Source organism: Cavia porcellus, unplaced genomic scaffold (genome assembly GCF_034190915.1).
Source record: "Cavia porcellus strain 051 isolate PalLab524CR breed Dunkin Hartley unplaced genomic scaffold, mCavPor4.1 scaffold_25, whole genome shotgun sequence".
NCBI classification, from domain to species: Eukaryota; Metazoa; Chordata; class Mammalia; order Rodentia; family Caviidae; genus Cavia; species Cavia porcellus.
Window position 1 is genome coordinate 25,018,103 of NW_026947508.1, and position 20,680 is coordinate 25,038,782.

General features: G+C 38.5%; 1 protein-coding gene across 4 annotated transcripts in view; it reads left to right on the top strand.

The window, feature by feature from the left end:
* Nucleotides 1-15,469, top strand: part of Zbtb8a (zinc finger and BTB domain containing 8A) — a 41,959-nt gene extending 26,490 nt beyond the window's left edge. For 2 of the 4 annotated variants that reach the window (XM_003471144.5, XM_013154145.3), the window contains 3 exons: nucleotides 1,074-1,897; nucleotides 5,479-5,648; nucleotides 11,270-11,932. In XM_003471144.5, coding sequence (XP_003471192.4) covers nucleotides 1,075-1,897; nucleotides 5,479-5,648; nucleotides 11,270-11,599 — 1,323 coding nt within the window. In that variant the 5' untranslated portion in view covers nucleotide 1,074 and the 3' untranslated portion in view covers nucleotides 11,600-11,932. Of the gene's footprint in view, nucleotides 1-948; nucleotides 1,898-5,478; nucleotides 5,649-11,269; nucleotides 11,933-14,998 lie in introns of those variants that run through there. The other 2 variants (XM_013154146.3, XM_063235991.1) reach the window with 2 other exon arrangements.
* The last annotated feature ends 5,211 nt before the right edge of the window (nucleotides 15,470-20,680 follow it).

Genomic DNA, 20,680 nt, shown 5'->3' on the forward strand with positions numbered 1-20,680 from the left:
GAGAATGACCTCACGAGATGATTTTGATGAATGAGGTTCGAAATCTGATGGGAATGACTTTAAGTGAACAGGAGGAAGGCAGGTATGGTAGTACAGGCTTGTAATCCCAGCACTCGGGAGGCTGAGGCAGAAGGATCGTTGTGAGTTTTAGGCCAACCTGGGCTCCATAGTGAGTTCAGCGCTGAGTTGAACTACTTAGGCAAACCCTTTCTAAAAAAAAAAAAGAATGGGAGAAGTGAAGACAGCAAGCAGATATAAATATCAAAAGCAAAGCTCTTTGAATGGATTTTGCATATGAGATTGAAATACAAGTAGTACCGTGCTTGCTTTGGCAGCACATATACAAGTAGTGGTCAGAAGTAATATGAGATTGAGGTTTTTGTTTGCTTGGGCTTTTTTACTTTTGTTTTTCATTTTTTCAAATGCATTTTATTTAAACATGAAAGAAAAAGAAGAAAAAAACTACAATAAAATTTCAAAGCACGTCAATCGGGGTAACAGTGGTACATACATGGCACATTGTCATCCCCAAATCCCCAAATTCACTCAGCAAAATACATCTGCCCACAATTGTCTGAACAATACCAGTAAAAATCTTACTCTTCAGCAAACTCAGAGATGCTTGTTTGTTTTTAAGATAGGAGATGTTAGGTATTATGTTCGTACAGTATTGGAAATGATCCACTTATATAAAAGGGGGTGATTTTTTTTTTTTTATCCTGGGAATTGAACTCACACTGCCATGCTTACCAGGCAGGGTCCATGCCTCTGAGCTATATCCCTCACCCAAGGGAGTGATTTTGACTTTACCAACTCACGACTTACTCACTGCCTGTCTTGGGTTAGAGACCATGACCGCTTAGGTTAGCACATAAAACAAGGCTCAATAAAGTTGGCTACTAGAAGAGTTTTCTAAAAACCTAATAACTAATAATATAGTATTGAATAATGAATGAAACCTATTATCTTCTGTATTTTACAAACTGTATTCTCCAAGGAGAATGCTTCAGGTGTCCTGGAAAGGGATTGGTATTTAGTTTTTGGTATCCATCCATGTGTGTCTTTCCCTGCAGAATGGAGATCTCCTCGCATCAGTCTCACCTGCTGGAACAGCTGAATGAGCAGCGCAGGCAAGATGTATTTTGTGACTGCAGTATTTTGGTTGAAGGAAAGGTCTTCAAAGCGCATCGAAATGTGTTATTTGCTAGTAGTGGCTACTTCAAAATGCTTCTTTCTCAGAATTCAAAGGAGACAAGTCAGCCTACCACAGCCACGTTTCAGGCGTTCTCCCCTGACACTTTCACGGTTATCCTGGACTTTGTCTATTCCGGCAAACTGTCGCTTACTGGGCAGAACGTCATCGAAGTGATGTCTGCTGCCAGCTTCCTTCAGATGACTGATGTCATTGATGTGTGTAAGACTTTCATTAAATCTTCCCTGGACATTAGTGAGAAGGAGAAAGATCGCTATTTCAGCCTCTCGGATAAAGATGTAAATTCCAATGGTACAGAACATTCCTCTTTTTACAGCAGCAGCTGGCAAGAAGAAAGCAGTTCTCCACATCCTCACCTCAGTCCAGATCAAGGAACAGGTGGCGTAAGTGGGAAGTCATGGAGTAAGTATAATTATCACCCAGCCTCCCAGAGGAGTACTCAGCAACCTTTGGCCAAGCATGACCAAAGGAAAGATTCCATTAAAAAGACCAAACATTTGAGATTATCACAGCCTCCTGAAGTTGCTCATTTTAAGTCAAGTAAACGAGAAGTACGAACATACGAGTCTTCCAGCCACATCTCCCAATCAGAAGAACAAGCACAAATGGATGCTGAAATGGACTCTGGTCCTGTAGGCTATCAGTATGGTCAAGGATCTGATGTCACATCCAGGAGTTTCCCAGGTACCTAAAAATAGCATAAGTATCTTCAGCCCAGTTCCAAACTCCTATAAAAATCAATCTTATCTTAATATGCCCTTAATTTAGGAATTAATCAGAAGTTAAAGTAAGTGACTTTTTGAAGGCTATTTTTCAGCATATGGGAGGCTGAGACAGGAGGATCATTGTGAGTTCAAGACCAGCCTGGGCCACAAAGTGAGCTTAAGCCCAGCCTGACCTGCATAGCGAGACCCGTCTCAAAAAGACCAAAAAAAAAAGAAGGAAAGAAAAGCTATACTTTTCCTAGCACTCAAGAAGTTGAAGCAGGGCTGGGGATTTAGCTCGGCAGCATAAGCACCTGCTTTGCAAGCATGCGGTTGTGAGTTCGATCACCCGGTACAAAAAAACTGAGGCAGGAGGATTGCTGTGAGTCCAAGGCCAGGCTGAACTACATAGCATGATTCTGTCTCATAAACAAAAACTTTTATAATGGGATTTCATAAATTATGAATTTAAGTGAAAATGTTGGATACATTTGATAGTCAAAATAATACAGTACTGAGGATCAAAACTCATGATTTTCACAGATCTATATCTGTGGGTACTTGCATTACTATTAAATGTGGTTTGTTTTGTTTTGTTTTTGTGGTACAGAAAATTGATCCCAGAATCTTCGCAATGAGCTACATTTCCAGCCCTTTTTTATTTTGAAACATCTCATAAGTCCCTAAATTGCCCAGGATGAGCTTGAATTTGTCATCCATCCATCTCAGCCTCCCAGAGTGCTTGGATTAGGCATACAACACCTTTTGCAACTCTGTTAAATGTTTAAAGTCTTTTCTTCGTGGTTCAATCTCTAAGATACATATTTTCACTTTAAATCATTTTTTTCTGTATTTCACACAAGAGGAGTATTTATTAACATAAATACATTTCTCCCTAAGATGCTGAGGATAAACCTAGGGCTGTTTGCCATGTTAATTTTTTAAAATTCAATTTTATTGTGATACTGGGAGATTAAACCCAAGTGTGCTATACCAGTGAGCTATATTCCTAGCCTTTTAAATTTTTTTTTTTTTAAATTTTGAGACTGGGTCTTGCTAAGTTGCCCAGATGGGACACAACTATAATCTCAGCACTTGGGAGGCTAGTGATGAGTTTGAGGCCAGCCAAAGGAAATTTTAAACATACAAAAGTGTGTGGACTGAATATGTGCTCTTATGTTATTGTATTTCCTCAACAATAAAATATAGTGATATAGCATTTATATTGTAGGTATTATAAATAATCTAGAGGTTGATTTAAAGTATCTGTGAAGGGCTAGAGGTTTAGCTCAGTGGCACAAGCACCTGCCTGGTAAGCGTGAGGTCATGAGTTCAGTCACTAGTACCCCCCCCCCCAATATAATAAATAAAATAAAAAAATAAAGCATATATGAAGTTATGCAGTTACTATACCATTTAGAGCCTTGAGCATCTGGGATTTCGTTAGCTGGTTTGGAGAAGGAGCTTTGCCTTGGAACTAGTCTCTAGCTCATACTGAGAGATGACTGTTTAACCTGCATTCGGGTATTATCCACTTGTAGCAACTTTCAACTCATAACTAGTCTTGTTTCATTTTCACTGATCACTCCTCCCTTCATTAATTGCTAGTCTCATTTTTGTTTTTTTTTTGAGACAGGGTTTCACTATATAACACAGGGTAGTCTTGAACTCAACTTTGTAGCTTAGGCTGGCCTCAAACTCAAGGGGATTTTGCCTCAGCCTCCCAAGTGCTGGGATTAGAGGCAGGCATAAACTGTATCCCTAAAATAAAGGCTTAAAAAATACTATGATACTTACACAAATGGAAGAGTAATTCTTTAATATCCTAAGTAGCTAATAGGGATTCACATTTCCCTGAGTGTCATACAAATTGTGTGTTTGTGGGGTTGGGGTGGGGGGGGGGGTGTTATTACTGACGATTAAACCCAGGGCCTCAGATGTACTAGGTAAGGACTCTACCACCAACCTACCTTTCCAACTTTTTGTTTGAGATAGGATTTTGATAAGTTGCCCAAGTTTTCCTTGAACTTGAGGTCATCTTTGCTCAGTTGCCCATGTAGTTTGGATTAGAGACGTGTCGCCATGCCCAATTTACTTTTTTTTAATTGTTTTATACAGTACTGAGGATCTCACCCAGGTCCACTCTTGCTAAGCATGTGCTCTACTATTGAGCTATACTCCCAGTCCCAAAATAAAATTTAAAATAAGACAACCTGATTCGATTTTTACTAACCATGTTTTTCTGCAGGATACTGATTTGAAAATATATAAAGTTGTGTGACATTGCACAGTTTACTAAAGTCATCCTGGGCTCTAAGCATTGACCAGACTATACAAAAATAACAGCAAAAAGGCAAAAATTTTTTGTATTTTAAAACAACAAGAAAGTTATTTCTATTACAGTTCTTTGGTCTTATAATTCTAAGTTATTTAAATACAACCTCAGTAATGAACAGTTGATGGCAAAATATAAACTCGACAGTGAACAGTTGATGGCACACACCTATAATCCCAGCACTCAGGAGGGTTGCTATGAGGTTGAGGCCAACCTGGTGAGTTCAAGGCCAGCCTGAACCATAGAGTGAGACCCTGCCTCAAAACAGCACAACAATTAATGATTGAGTTTTTTTAATGATTGAATTTTATAGCTGCTAAATCAACGAAGTTTGCCTCTAATCAAGTTAACTTTTCTATATAACAATAATTTGCATTTTAAAATAAATATTAAATATCCCTGAAATTTTTTAACCTTTACAAAAAGTATTAAAAGACTGAAAAATATGAGCTGAGCACAGTGGCACATGCCTGTAATTCCAGTAATCGGGAGGCAGAAGCAGGAGGATTGCTGTGAGTTTGAGGCCAGCCTGAGCTACAAAGTAAATTCCAAGCCAGCCTGAATTGCACAGTAAAACCCTGTCTTCAAAAAGAACCCCTCAAAAAAGGCTCCCCAAAAAGGTGTATGATCTGAAAAATAAAGACAAGGAGATAAAAACATGGAAATAAAACAAGTCATTTAAAAGGTTGGATATTAAGTGCTTTTGCTTTTGGATTGTGTCTATAGTGCTCAACCTTGTGACTTGAAGACAACTCTAGTATGTTAAATGAAAAGATAAATGTAGGATAGGCATTGGGCACATGCCTATAATTCTAGCGTTCTTTAAGAGGATGAGGCAGAGCCCAGCCTGGGCAATTTATCAACTTAGGAAAGACCTTGTTTCAAAATTTTAAAAAGGGCTGGGATTGTAGTTCAGTGATAGTGTGTTTAATCCCCAGTACTCCACCAAAAATAAAAACGTGCTAGGAATCATACTTCAGTGCAAAGGCCCTAGGTTCATCTCCATGGTGTGTGTGTCTCTAAATTTCCTCAGACATTGTAAATATATCAAATACTGAAGGTACCAGTGCATACCTAGGGTTACATTAACATGTAGCCCTAAAAATTCCTTTCTCCTTTTCTCTGCCTTTTTAAGATTAGACTCACCAGCTTCTTTTGGCTTCTTCCTGCTAATAGAATTGTTACTATGATGTCTCCAGTGATTTAATCACCCTGTTTTACAACAGATGATCATCCCAGGATGCAGTTCAAGTGCCCATACTGCACACACGTGGTGAAGCGGAAGGCTGACCTCAAGCGCCACCTGCGCTGTCACACGGGAGAAAGGCCCTATCCATGTCAAGCTTGTGGGAAGAGGTTCAGCAGGCTGGACCATCTAAGTAGCCATTTCCGAACAGTACGTATGTGATTTTCCATCACTTTACTTCTTAAGAAGTATGTATATTTTTCTGTTTTAGGATAAATAGATTTACAGAGGGAAGTGTTTTCATGTAAGCCTACCAATTAGTCTTCGTATTTAATGTTTTTACTTTGTGCATATGCATAACTGAATATATACATATATAGAGATTTGGTTTCACTTTGATATCTCAAAGTAAGAGATGTTCTTTCAGTGCTAATTTTATATATTTCCATTTAATTCACATCAAATCTAATTTTTGTGTATGTGTGTGTTGCTAGGGATTGAACGTCAGGGTTCATGTATGGTAGGCAAGCGTATTACCACTGAACTATATCCCAGCCTTTTCAAACATTTTTATTTTAGGATTTCACTATGTTGCCCAGGCTGGCTTAAACTGGCAATCCTCCTGTCTCAGCCTCTTGGTTATAAGTGTGTGCCACCAACTCTGGCTTTAAAGAAAAATGTTTTTTTGTTTTGTCTGAAAAAAAAGAAACAAAAAAACAACAAAAAGGAATTGTTCTATTCATCTTGCAGCAAAATTTTTTTCTAAATTTGTGTTCTGCGACTTGTATAAGAAAGTGCTCTACCACTTGTAGGAGGAGTTCTTTTTAATTTACCAGACAATGTGTCACTTATGGTTATACCTTCCTTCATTGCTTTCTACCTATTTTTTCAACAAATGCATATTGAGAACCTATCATGTGGCAGATCCTTCTCTGCATGTGAGGTACAATGAGAAAAATCAGAGACATCTCTGCCTCCATTTATTTAATAAAGCTATTATTTTTAAGAATTAAAAACCTTTTATATGTCTCTAATAAATACTGTATTTTCTCAAAAAGGATAAAAATCAGACCCTTTATCATTTCAAAGGCAATAAATATGTATGATTAAAAATAGAAAATAGCTGGGATGGTGTACGTGTCTGTAATCCTGGCACTCAAGAGTATGAGGCAAGAAGTGCTAATAATTTTCTAAGAGGCTTAAAATGTTTAGATGTGGAAACATACCTACATAAAAAACATAAATCGGTTGCTGTTTTGCTTCTTTTTTCTTATTTTTCTATTGTGGTCATTTTCTATATAAGTAAGGAGCAAACTGCTGTATGGTTATGAAATATTTTGAGAGAATGAGATATTTATATATTAATGACACTTTTATGAAAAATAAAAAGTATCTAAAAGAGAAATACTTTTTTAAAAAAGAGAGATCAGGGGCTGGGGATTTAGCTCAGTGGCATTAAGTGCCTGCCTTGCAATCAGGCAGTCGTGAGTTCGATCCCTGGTACCGATAAAAAGACAGGTCTGGGCTACATAATGAGTTCACCTCCAACCTAAACCAAATATGTAGCAAGACCCTATCTCAGAGCAAACAAACAAAATGAAATAAAGCTGGGCATGGTGACACAACCCTCTAATCCTAGCACTCAGGAGACTAAGACAGGACGATAGCTGTGAGTTCAAAACCAGCCTGGGCTACTTTCATAGTGAGTTCAAGGCCATCCTGGGCCACATAGTGAGAACCTGTCTCTAGTAATAATAATAAAAAAGCAGTAAAAATAAGAAGATAAAAAATAACTACATTCTTACCACTCAGATGTTACCATTCCTAATAATTCTATTATATATGCTTTAAAATTTCTTCATACCTATGTGTATATTTTTTAACAAAATGAGATAATCGTACTGTACATTGCTATTTTGTATACTGCTTTCTTTTATAAATAATCTCTATCTTTCCATCTCAATAAAATATTGTTGAACACCCAGTCCGATTTCAAATTTCCCTCTAATCCCCTCCAAATACCTCTTACGGCTGGCTTGTCTAAGTCAGAGTGCAGTCCAAGACCATGTGTCGTTTTACAGCTCTGTCCCTTAAGTGTATGTATTTATTTGTTTTTATACTGCTGGGGATCAGCCCTAGGGCTTTGTGCATTTTGAGCGTGTGCTTTACCACCAAGTTCCTCCTATGCTTTACTTTGTTGTTGTTTTTGACACAGGATCTTGCAGTGTAGCCCAGGTTGGCCCCACACTCAGTATCTTCCTACCTCAGTCTGCCAAGCACTGGAACAGTCTCCTGTTAAGAATATTTTTAATCTAGTATGGTTTCTACACATACTTTTCCCTCCCCGAAACACTGACTTACTGAAGATCCTGAGCAATTACTTTATAACATATTCTACCCCAGGTTTTGTCTGCTGGGGTCCACTTGATGTCATCTAGCTTGTCCTGTTATTTTCCCTGCATTTTTTTTTTTTTTTTTTTTTTTTTTTTTTGTCCTTTTCGTTTTTTTATCGGTACCAGGGATCGAACTCACGACTGCCTGCTTGCAAGGCAGGCACTTACGCAGCTGAGCTAAATCTCCAGCCCTTTCCCTGCGTTTTCTATAAACAAGTTTCAAAAGCATTCATGTATTCAGATTAAACACTTTTTTTTTTTTTTATCTTTTTTGTTTTTATCAGTACCGGGGATCGAACTCACAACTGCCTGCTTGCAAGGCAGGTGCTTATGCCGCTGAGCTAAATCCCCAGCCCCAGGTTAAACACTTTTGACAAGAACACATCTAGAGCAAACTTACACACTGCACATTGTGTCACATTAGGGCCTCTGCCTGTGTGAGGTTTAACCATCAATTGTGATGTTCATGACCTGTCTTAGAGATGGCACTGTGATTTCACCTGTACACACTTAAAGGTGCTGCTTCGTAATTAGAGATGAATCATTGTACAACTATCCATTTCCCCACCAACTATTCGTTTAATGTTTTTAGCACCAACTGATCATCTCTGTGAGAATTAATATTATTTAGAGTTTTGGAATTAGGATTTTTTCATTCCTATTCTATTATTGGGTAGAATTAAATAAAGCAAAACTTTCCTCCTCTTCCTCTTCCTCTCCCTCTTTTTTTTTTTTTTTTTTTTTTTGGAGACAGGGTCTCACTGTGCAGTTCAGGCTGGCCTTGTATTCAGTACGGAGCCCAAGCTGGCTTCAAACTCACGAACTCAGAACTCAGAACTCACAGTGATCCTCCTGCCTGAGCCTCCCAGGACTGGGATTGTATAGGCATGCACCGCCATGCCCAGCCCTAAAACTTTTCTTTTCCTGCGCTGTATGATATAAAATATAGGTCCTAAATGAGAAGCAAAATAAAATGTATTTCTTGCTGTTTAAATACCAGTTTTCAAAATAAGAGTTGATTTAATAGGCTCAACTAAGTTTTGTTGTTTTAAGATATGAAATGCCAGAAATTTTCATTGATTTATTATGTTTGGAGCCATAAATTTTCCCCCCATTACTTGGGGCTTGAACTCAGGACCTTCATCCTGAGCTATTTCCCCACCCCAGTTTCTTTTGTTTATTTTGAGACAGGATCTCACTAGGTCACCAAGTTGCCTGTGCTGGGTTCAGATTTTTGATGCTGCCTCAGTCTCAGCCTCCCAATGGCCAACATTAAAGATGTGTGCCGTCACACTCATCTGTTCTTTCTTTTTTTGTTCTTCTTTTTCGTTTCTAATGGTCTGGGTGATTGATCCTGTGCCTTTCGTGTACTAGCACACACTGTTGTATGAGCCACATCTCTAGCTTTCTTTATTTTGGTACAAGGTCTTGCTAAATTGCCCAGACTGGCCTTGAACTTGTGATCTTCCTGCAGCAGCCTCCTGAGTAACTGACATTACAAGTGTGTGCCGCCATGTTCAGCTAACAACCAGCTCATTTTAAAACTGTCTTTGTCCTCTGGTCCCAAAAGAGGCCTAGGCTAATATTGTGGTTTCTCAACCACAACACTAGAATGAGCCAATTCTCAAAGAGCCTTGATTCCTTCTAATTGTACATTCATCATTATGGAGCTATTATTTCTTCTATACTATTTCAGTGGACAGAACTAGAAGATATGTATATATTTATGTTTTTAATGAGTTCATGTTGATATTTTTCAACTTTAACCTAATGTTTCATTTAATTTCTTTGACTTTATAATTACATTAGAATTGGAGGGGTGGACACAAATCTCTGTCAAAACTTTTTAACAAAAATGTATACTAAGCCGGGTGTGGTGGCTCACGCCTATAATCCCAGCACCAGGGAGGCTGAGGTGGGAGGATCATTGCAAGTTCCAGACCAGCCTGGGCTACAAAATGAGCTCAAGGCCAGCCTGAACTGCATAGTGAGACCCAGTCTCAAAAAAAAACAAAACACATACACTATATGTGACATTCAGAATGTCTCAAAAGTTGGGTGTGGTGGCGCACACCTATAATCCCAGTGCTCAGAGGGTAAGGCCAGAGGATCACTTTGAGTTGAGGCCTGTCTGAGCTACAAAGAGAGTTCAAGGCCAGCCTGAGCTACATAGTGAGACTCTGTCTTAAAAGACAGAAAAAGAAAAAATGTTTCAAGAGAACGAAGAATTCAGTCAAACTGTATTTAATGATTTAATGATTTGACTGATTAATAGGTCAACAGTTAAGCAGAAGATAATAACTGTTCTGAAAAGTGTTCCATACATTTTCTTAGATATTGTACCAGACTATAATTTTCTGAGATATTTTTTCTGTTTGGTGCCCTACTTCTACACTGTCCTGACTTTATCTAAATGAATATTCCATAAACATTAATCCAGCAGTATGTAATTATCATAATTTTTATATTAGAGCCCAAAATCTATCATTCTTTGTTCTTTTCTCTTTTTGATACTGAGGATTGAGCTCAAGACCTCACGTTTGCCAGCAGGCCCTTACGCCGCTGAGCTAAACCCCTGACCCCAATGTCACTCTTAATAGCTATTGAAGAAAGCTGTTTATTACTAACTGCGCTGATACATATTTAATCATTCATCCATTACAACTTTTTAACCAAAGAACTCACATCTGTTAATTCATTTGGTCTTTCTATCAACCCTGTAAAGTATTACCCCCACAGGTAATACGGGAGCAGGCAGGGAGAATAATAGGGTAAGATGTGAAAGGACCACTGTACTACTTGTTCTTACCAGTGTCCATTTAGATGGTCAGCTTGCCACCTGTCTGGAGGTGCGCCTGTCATACAGTTAAATATTTTACCATCACCTTGAAAGCAGGGTTATGGTTTTTTTTTTTTTTTTTTTCCCCCAGCCCCCAAGGGTTATGGTTTTTTAAATTACTTGCTCCAAGATACATGGTAGTAAATGGTGAAGCCAGGATAAAACTCAAGCTTTTCCAGTGTGGTCTTTCTAGCATATCTTTTATTAATAAAAAAAAAATTAATGCTTATATAAAACAGAAGGTTTTTCTCCCTGAATGAAATTATGCAAAGTCCTTAGAATAGTACATGGCATCTAGTCAGTGTTTCTAATTATTATTATTCTTAGAAAGTATCCCTTTGTTATCTCAGATGTTAAAATATTGTTGGATTAAGGGATATATAAAATTATAGCCATTATATTTACAAAAAGGTAACATTTACTATTTCTGTGACAACAACTTATCACCAAAACCTGTGATCTTTTCTCTAATAATGAGATAATAATTTGACTGTACTGCATGGCTTTGAACATCTTAAGCTTATGAACTGATACCTAAGATATCAAACTGTCCTCCTTTTGAAAAATCATGTTTTACCACTCTTTAAATCTCTACACAGATTCATCAGGCATATAAACTAATCTGCAGAAAATGCAAACGCCATGTGACTGACTTAACAGGGCAAGTGGTACAGGAAGGAACCAGGCGCTACAGACTGTGTAATGAGTGCCTTGCTGAAGTTGGCATAGACAGCCTCCCCATTGATCTGGAAGCTGAGCAACATCTCATGTCCCCAGCAGATGGAGATAAGGATTCTCGGTGGCGCTTGAGTGAAGATGAGAATAGATCCTACGTGGAGATTGTAGAGGATGGGTCTACTGATCTGGTCATACAACAGGTTGACGATAGTGAAGAAGAAGAAAAGGAAATAAAGCCCAACATTAGGTAGCTGGAATGTGGCCGGACAATGCTGGCGTTTCTACAATTTATATTGACTTCCTGTATCTTTCATTCCATGGCCAGAGAGTGGTTAACAAGTTTATCCTACTGACTTAAAACATGACTGATGTAACTTGCATGCTTTCTGCACAGGCCATTGTATCTATTCTGAACTTTGTTGCCCTAATATATGTTGCTGCACTGGAAAGACATAGCTTGAGTTGGCACAATGGATAAACAATTATCTACCTTTATTACAGAGACACCCTTTTTCTTTTAATGTGGAAGAGCTTAGCAGACTTTTTTCAAAGAAAATGTTTTAAATAAATTTATCACAACCAAACATTTTGTAAGATAACTTTAATTTTGGAGCTGAAACCACCTATCATTATTCTCATGTACTAAATGGTTTAGGATTATGGCTAAAGACTAAACTATTTGAAATTGTTCCTATTTGAAATTGTCATTATATATATATATATATTTTTTTAATTTTTAATTTTTTTTTTTTGAGACAGGGTTTCACTGTGGAGTTATAGTTAGCCTTAACCATTATTATTGTACCCCAGGCTGGCTTTGAATTCACAGGGATCCTTCTGCCTCAGCCTCCCAAATGCTACAATTACAGGCATTTGCCACCATGCCTAGCAAAATCATTCTCAGTATTTTTTTTCCTTTTTTTTTTTTTTTGTCTTTTTTCCTTTTTATTGGTACGGGGGATTGAACTCACGACCGCCTGCTTGCAAGGCAGGTGCTTATGCCGCTGAGCTAAATCCCCAGCCCCCATTCTCAGTATTGTTTCAAAATGTGTGTGTGTGCGTGTGCGTGCGTGTGTGTGTGTGTGTTAAAAGGTTGACCGCAGAGTATGTGTAGACTTACAGTTGGTATTTGATATCAAGTCCAGGTCCAGGAATACTCCGTCCCTGAGCTCTGTCCCTAGCCCATTTTTATTTTTTGAGACAGTCTTGTTAAATTGTTACATTTCCAGGCTGTGATCCATCTGCCTCAGCCTCCTGGAGTGTTGGGATTGTAGGTATGTGACACCATGCCTGGCTCAGACATCTTTTTCAAACAGGAAAGATATAACGTACTACCTAAAAGTCAAGGCAGTGTATAAAAACCTGCCAATGTAGTTCTCTCTCAAAAGAAAAAAAACCTAGAAGATTCATAAGAATATAGTGCTATATTACTTATAAATATGTTCTCTCACATACTTTCTCAACTAATCAGTGAAATTAAGGCCAAGAAAGTGTAAGTAGTAGAACTGACCTCTGGACAGATTGTGATTTTGAATACTCTCTCAGGTGTCTCTACTTGTATGTCTCCTGAAATGGCAGAGGATTGAAGTCTGTCCTCACCATTCTGTAGCAGTTATAAAAATAATCCAGTCAGAATTACAAAGTATGAAAGGAGAAGTATCTTCAACCTTTATCTTTATCTAGTTACTCAAATTGTGCACTTGGTACCGTGTACTATATTTTATTTCAAGTTATTTACATGTAAATTTTAAAATATAAAGCTTTGAACAAATTACTCTTAAATGCTTTGAGCATTTTTCCTTGTTTATATTTCTGATACAAACTCTTCTCCTTTAATATATAAAGTTAAAATTCTTCCCATGACTGGGCGTGATGGCACACGCCATCTCAGCTTTAGGAGGCCGAGGCAAGGAGGATCATACAAGTTCAAGGCCAGCCTGGGCTGCATGGTGAATTCAAGCCCAGTCTGCACTACAAAGCAAGACCCTGTCTCAAAAAAAAAAAAAAAAAAAAAAAAAAAAAAAAATCCTCTTTAGGAATTATGAAACATTCCAAAATTATAGTTAAATTAGAGAATTATTTTAGTTCTAAAGGTAACATCTAAATATCAGAACTGAAGATCTTCTACCAGTTATCACAGTGAAGTCTGGTATAATTTCATTGTGCTATAGAAAGGCTCCATGTAGTATATATATTTTTAATACTGTATTTTTTTAAAACCATGATATACACCTTGATTTTTTTTTATTGTTTAATCCCGTCTTAAGTTTTCTTCTATTCTATTGTAGTACTGAGGATCCAAGCCAGGGACACTCTACCACCAAGCTATATCCCCAGCCTTTTTTTGATTTATTTTGCAGTATGGGGGGGTTCACACTGGCCTTCACACTGAATTACATACCCAGCTTTTTTTATTTTGAGACAGGGTCTCCTTAAATCACTTAAGTTGCCCAGACTGGGCTTGAACTTGTGACCCTCCAGCCTCAGCTTTCCAGGGTGCTGGCATTATAGTCACACTCGACCATGCCCAGAGAGAGCCTTATTTAGGTGCCCAGGCTGGCCTCCAACTTTCCTTTTTTTGGTACCGGGATTGAACTCACAGCCTTGCACTTGCCAGGCAGGTGCTTTGCAGCCGAGCTAAATCTCTGGCCCCTTCTCTCATTTTTTAATGAATGATTGTCCTTGATAACAGTGTGTGGCTTACTATTCTTAATTTCTTTACAAAAGTGTTACCGGTGGATGAATAGAGACTTTGTTTTGATCCTTCATTCTTTTCCAGAGTTCTAGTTGTTTCAAATTTCTAGTTATTTCAAAACTGTCTAGTATGCACTGAGTTCATGTTCTCCCAACGTGAAATCAGGATTTCTAACAATTAAGTTGCATCCTAATGAGGGAGGCATCACCTGCCATTCTGTAGTCTTACCAGAGTGATACTAACAGCTTCCACAATTATAACCTGAATTTTAGTTGTTGGGATCAGGAGGAAAGATGGCAGATTTTGAGCTTTATTCACAGAAATGAGTTAGTACTTGCATGTGTACACCCTAATGCACTTTATTTTACCACCTAAATGTTATTTAATGCTATTATCTTCTGTATGCAGACTTTACACACCTCAGCATGAACATCAGCAAAGTTCTCTGAGCACAATGCCACAGGCACTTGTAATTGTCTTTGTAGGAATGAGACTGTCTCATAACTGTTGCTAACAAGCACAGATGATCCCCACCGAACAGCTACCAAGTGCACTGGACACAGCATGTGCTGTATCATTTCAGCATCCTAAATGAACATGTAAGGCATGTTTGTAATTTGTAAATAATGAGTTCATTTATCATAACATCCACACCTAAGACTTTTGAGCCCAGTTATTCTCTAGAGTGAAACTTTCTATTGCTGATTTCTTAGAAAGTTATTCTTTAACTTTTAAATGTGGGAAATGTGTAGTAATATAATCTGTTTAAGCTTTATTTATACAAGGAATTTCTTTTAACATCAAGAAAATAATTATCTTCAGCCTGGGCTACAAAGTGAGCTAAAGGCCAGCCTGAACTGCATGGTGAGACCCTGTCTCAAAAAAAGAAAAGAATGGGTTTTATCTAGGGCAGGTTCTGCTAGCTTCTGAATGCACTTCTAACTTTATCCTCAAGGGTGTCTAATTGATGGCTGGAGTTTTGGAAAAATAAAGCACCACTGCATTTCGACCTAATGTCTGGAAGAAGAAAAACAGCAGCAGTTCAAAAAACAGAGGTTTTTCCCTCAAGATTTTTTTTTTCAACTCTTCAAATAAATTGTTTCACCAAGAAGCTCAGCACTTGGGTGCTAAGCTCTACACCTGGAGCTGTTTAGTGACTCTGTGGCACTCAGGAGCACAACTGTGAAGACCAGATGGCTTCTTGAATTCCTCCAAGCGTCACGGTTTCACTTCATTACTGATGGTACTCACTGTGTTTATAAGCAGGCAAATACAGGGCTCTTGATGAAGTGAATCACACCCGGCAGATTATCTTCCTTCCATAATCATCAAGACTTCATAAGAACGAAAGTGTTAATATTTTTGGTATTATAATTTTGAGTAATATAATCAAATAAACATAATTACTGCTTATTATGTGACCATATTACTGCTGAAAAAAGCTTATTGTTTCAATTATTTGAGTCCAGAATTAACAGTATGGAAAATCACTCAAAACAGTACAGCATAAGACGTAAGCATAAGATTTTAAGTGGAAAGGGTGAAAATAACAAGTACAGGAAGACCAAACTATAGATTTTCATGGAAAGTCCTATGTTAAATTAAGAATGTATCAGGAAGTCGGGGATATAGCTCAGTGGCACAGTGTCTGCGTGGCAAGTATGAGGTTCTGAGTTCGATTCCTGGTACAAAAAGAAAAAATCTGGGCATACAGTGTATCACTATATTACTATTTATCATTTGTATGGCATTTAATATTTACAGAGTAATAATCATGTTTTTCCTCATTTATCTTTAAGTAGGACATTTATCACACTTCCAAGGTAGAGAAATAGAGACAAAACAGTTAAACAACTTATATAAAATAGCCTGGGAAACAATGGCAAACAAAAGTTGAAAGACCTGACTTTCTGAATCCTAGATTATCAGCTTAATTCACTGAGCTGTAGTATTTCACTCTTTATTTTATAAAATGGTTTTATACAAATAACAGTCAATTGTTTTAAACTTAATTGTTTAGTCACTGTATGTGGACAAATCTTATACAGAATAAATGTCATGTAAAGGATGTGACTTAGTTACAGAGTTTTGATGATAGAATTCAGGTTATCACAGAAGTGGCAGCATTGGGCCAGCTGTTTTTTATGTTGGGAGGTATACTTATTAGTTGGTAATACAGGAGCTTCTTTACTATTCATAGACCAGAAAAAAGAAATCTACAGGTAAGACATGAACTTCACATTCAAATGTCAGCCTCCTTATAGTCTTGTATTAATACCACCAAGTCAAAATTTTTTTAAGTGTAATGATAATAATAGAACATATTCAGCAAGAAAAGCAAATGGATTCCTAAGGCAGAGTATTTTAAAACTACTTAAATAGCATGCTGAACCCTTCAACCCATTCTTTTTCTGTTTTGGCAGCAAAACCCATTGCGTACACTCTCACTGGGAGAAAGAAACCAACAGGAGTTAAAAAAATAGATTTTTCTTTTGCTCAAGATTTTTTTTTTTTCAATTCTTCAAACAAATTATTCCATTGAGAAGTACAACATTTGAGAGCTAAACTCTAAAATGGTAGCTGTTCTGGATAGAGACTCCATTAAATAATAGCAAACAAAGACCAGGGAAATGCCAGTTGCCTTTTTACCTTTCAGCTTGATCAGATCACTTACAAACTCAACTACATTGAGTACATCTTAGAAACGTACACGTAAGAGCTTTCTTATACTTTGCCTCACACTTAAAGATTTCTGAATGTACATTCTACTATATAGTTTCTTTGTTGTGTTTTTGAGACAGGGTCTTGATATACACTTCAGGCTGGCCTTGAGCTCACTTTTAGCCCAGGCTGGTTTTGAACTCGCAGTGATCCTCCTGCCTCAGCCTCCTGCGTGCTGAGATTACAGGAGTGTGCCACCATACCCGGCTCCTTCTATAGTTTCTTTATACCACTGGGAAAATATTTTTTCAGTGGTGAGTATCAAAAGAAAATCTAATTCCTCACTGATGTTATTTACCTCCCTGCTAAAGAGTAATTTAGGCAGGGGTGATGGCACATACCTGAATCCCAGAACTCTGGGAGGCTGAGGCAGGGTCACAAATTCAAGCCCAGCCTGGAAAACTTAGTGACTTGTAAAACTCTATCTCAAAGTAAATTAAGGGGGGGGGGGGAAAAAAAAGAACTAGAGATACTGCTAGCTCAGTGTGAAGACCCTGAGCTCAATCTCCAGCACAGCCAAAACCAAAACAGTATCTTATTTTTACTCAGCCTAGAAAGGAAAGAAACAGAACATTTAGGCCTTTAGCAGAGATTCCCAAGCTTGGCTGCACACTAAAATCATTCATGTAACTTTGAAAAATACAGATGCTATACTTCTAAGTGAAATAGATTGGAGACACATTTAAATACTGCATTGTTAGGTGCTGGGGATTTAGCTCAGCAGCATAAGCGCCTGCCTTGCAAGCAGGCAGTCGTGAGTTCGATCCCCGGTACCGATAAAAAGGAAAAAGGCAAAAATAAATAAATAAATAAATACTGCATTGTTTCTCTGGCATGAGAAACTAAAAGCAAATAAGGAACAAAATGTATAGTAGATACTGGGAAATGGGAAGAAAACCTTCTAATGAGAAGGGGAACAAGAAAGGGGAGGGGAAAAATTAGATAAGAAAAGAATACAAGGAAAAAATGGAAACAAAGCTTTGTAAATGAGATGAGGGATTGAAGGAAGAGGAATGGGAGAAAAAAGCAAGATACATTAGATCAATACATTATGTACAAGTACAAATTCCCTATGATGAATGTTATGTCTATCTAAATTATACCAATAAAAAAAGTTTACTTAAAAATAATACAGATGCAAAAACGAGTGTGAGGGTGCTAAGGCAGGAGAATCTACAAATTGGAGGCCAGTGTGAACTATATAGTGAGACCCTGTCTCAAAACAAAACCAAAAAACCAGATGCCTTATCAAGGTGTAGTGTCACATGCCTCTAATCTCAGCTAGTGGGAGGCTAACAATGGAAAATCATGGATTCAAGGACATTTTAGTAAACTGTGGTGGTAGTATGCTTGCCTTGCATTCCAAGGCCTTGAGTTCAATCTCCAGCAATGAAGAAAACAAGATGCTTCCGCAAAATTAGAATCTCTGCCAGGTATAGTCTAGGCATCTGAATTTTTCAGAGCTTCTCAGTGTTTCTTACGTGTAGTGTAAGTTTCTTTCTGTCTTCATCATACAAAGGCTGGGGAAGAGCAGTAGGACCATTTGACTTTTAGTCCACTGGGTCTGAAATGTATCATTAAAGACAAAAAAAATTTTTTTTTCCAGACAGGGTCAGGCTGAACTTGAACTCACCAAGTAGCCCAGGGTGGCCTCAAACTCATAATGATCCTCCTGCCTCAGCATCTGGAATGCTGGAATTACAGGCATGGCCCACTACCCCTGATTCATTAAGGGAAATTTCTTAAAACCCCGATGTATGGGCTGGGAATGTAAATCAGTAGTAGAGTGCTTGCCTAGCATGCATGAGGCTCTGGGTTCCATCCCCAGCACTGCCAAAAAAGATAAAAGCAACAAAATACAGATGCCTAATCCAAGGAAATTTTTAGGGTTTTTTTTTTTCAATTTTCATAATAGAAAATGACAATTATAGTAACAGTGCTAACAGGGAGATTTTATTGCCACATTTGTACATCCTGGAGATTTTTAATCAAAAGAGCATATTGGAGCCCCACATTAAGAAAGAACCTTTTCACTGTAGTGAAAAAAGTCAGAGATCACATGGTCAAACCAGAGAACATATTAGTTCTGTGAAGTTTCCAGCCATTGTGTATGTTCTCTTATCTAAGGTCTTTTTTAGGGACATTCGCTATCCACACTGTAAAATAGTGAGAAGTCTTAAAACAGCCCTGGGAATGTAGCTCAGTGTAGAGTGCTTGCCCGTCAAGGGTAAGACCCTGGGCTCACCTCCAGTACCACACACAATGGTTTTTTAAAATTACTTTGGGATGATATGCATCTTATTTGGTTATGGGTACTGCACATACTACCCACAGGAATTCACATAATACTCTATCTCAAGCTGATAAAAGAACTATACTATGAATACATGACAAATTATGCTGATATTTCCTACCTGCTTTTATATTTTAAAAGAGAAGAGCCATCCAGGTGTAGTGATGCACACTTGTAATTCTAGCATTCAGGAGGCTGAGGCAGGAGGGTCACAAGGAGTTCCGACATCAGCCTAAGCTACATAATTTCAGGTCAGCCTGACAAAGCAAGACCCTGTCTCAGGCAAAAAAGAAAGAAACCACAACACTCTTCAATTCTGTAAATAATCATTTCTGAATTAAATCATTTTTTGTTCTAGTTGAAATGTGATACTAGAAAAGTGGGACATAAAGAACACGTTTATACAAATTTGACAAGAAAAGCAATTTTCTTTCAATCATCACCTATAATCCCAGCGAGCAGAAGGCTGAGGCAGGAAGATCACTATGAATTTGAGGTCAGCTGGTTTACGTAATGAATTCGGGGCCAGCCTGAACTACCAAACAAAACCCTGTCTCAAAAACAAGTAACCTTCTTCCAGTAATGAACTGACTGGGACTTTCTTCATAAACCAAACAAGTGCTGAAATAAAACATACTGTGCCATTTAAAATTTTGTGTGTATTACATCCACTTCAAACTTCTTCCAGTTGGGCGTGGAAGAACATGCCTATTATCCCTCCTCCAGGAGGAGCGGAAGCAGGAGGACCGCAGAGTTCAAGGTCAGCCTGAGCTACAAAAGTCTCAAAAAAGACAAAAACAAAAACATCTTTTTTTTACCCAGGGAGAAAAAATCCAGAAAGAGTGCAAACCGTGGAAGCCACACGCATGTACACATCCCTCCCAGATGATCCAGTATTTTGGGTCCATGTTTAAAAAGCTAAAGGTTTTCCGCCCTCCCCAACACGCAGCAGTCTCTGGGCGCGGGATCAGCGTGCACAGCTTTATATTTTATTTCTTGGAAGGTTCCTCCAGTGAGCACGACCAAGCAGTGGGAACCTCCCTTTTGCTTTGCAGTCTTGTCTGTTGTCCTGGATGCGTCAGCCTCCTGAGTACAGAAAACCTTTCAGGGTCCAACAGCTGTTGACACAGGCCAGGACTCACCAGCCCGCAGAACCGCACAGGATGGAGTGAGATGGGAACTGCATTGGCTAGGCGAAGGCAAGGATCACATTTGATACCGGCCTGGCCAAGTTAGCTACTTAGTGAGACAATCTCAATAAAGAGATGCGATGTGACTTAGTGCGAAGGTCCCAGACTCGGTTCAAGACCATCTACACTGAACAGTGGAGCCTGTGGGTCTGCCAGGCACCCACGAGGTTCCAGCGCCACCCACTTTAAAAAGTGAGGGGGGGGGGGCTGGAGAAACAATGATAGGGCCTAGACCAAGGGGGACTGAAGAGCACGCAGTCAGATGTCTCGGCGGGTGCCTAAAGCTCTATGTGACCGAGGTTAGACTAGTTTAGCCAGGCGCCAAGAAGTTTCTGCTGCCACGTTGTACATGCCTGTCCTGGGCCACCTGGCACTGTCCGGAGGTAGCCTGCACCCTACCCGACCCCACCTGCTGCGCCTGGCAGCCAGAGTC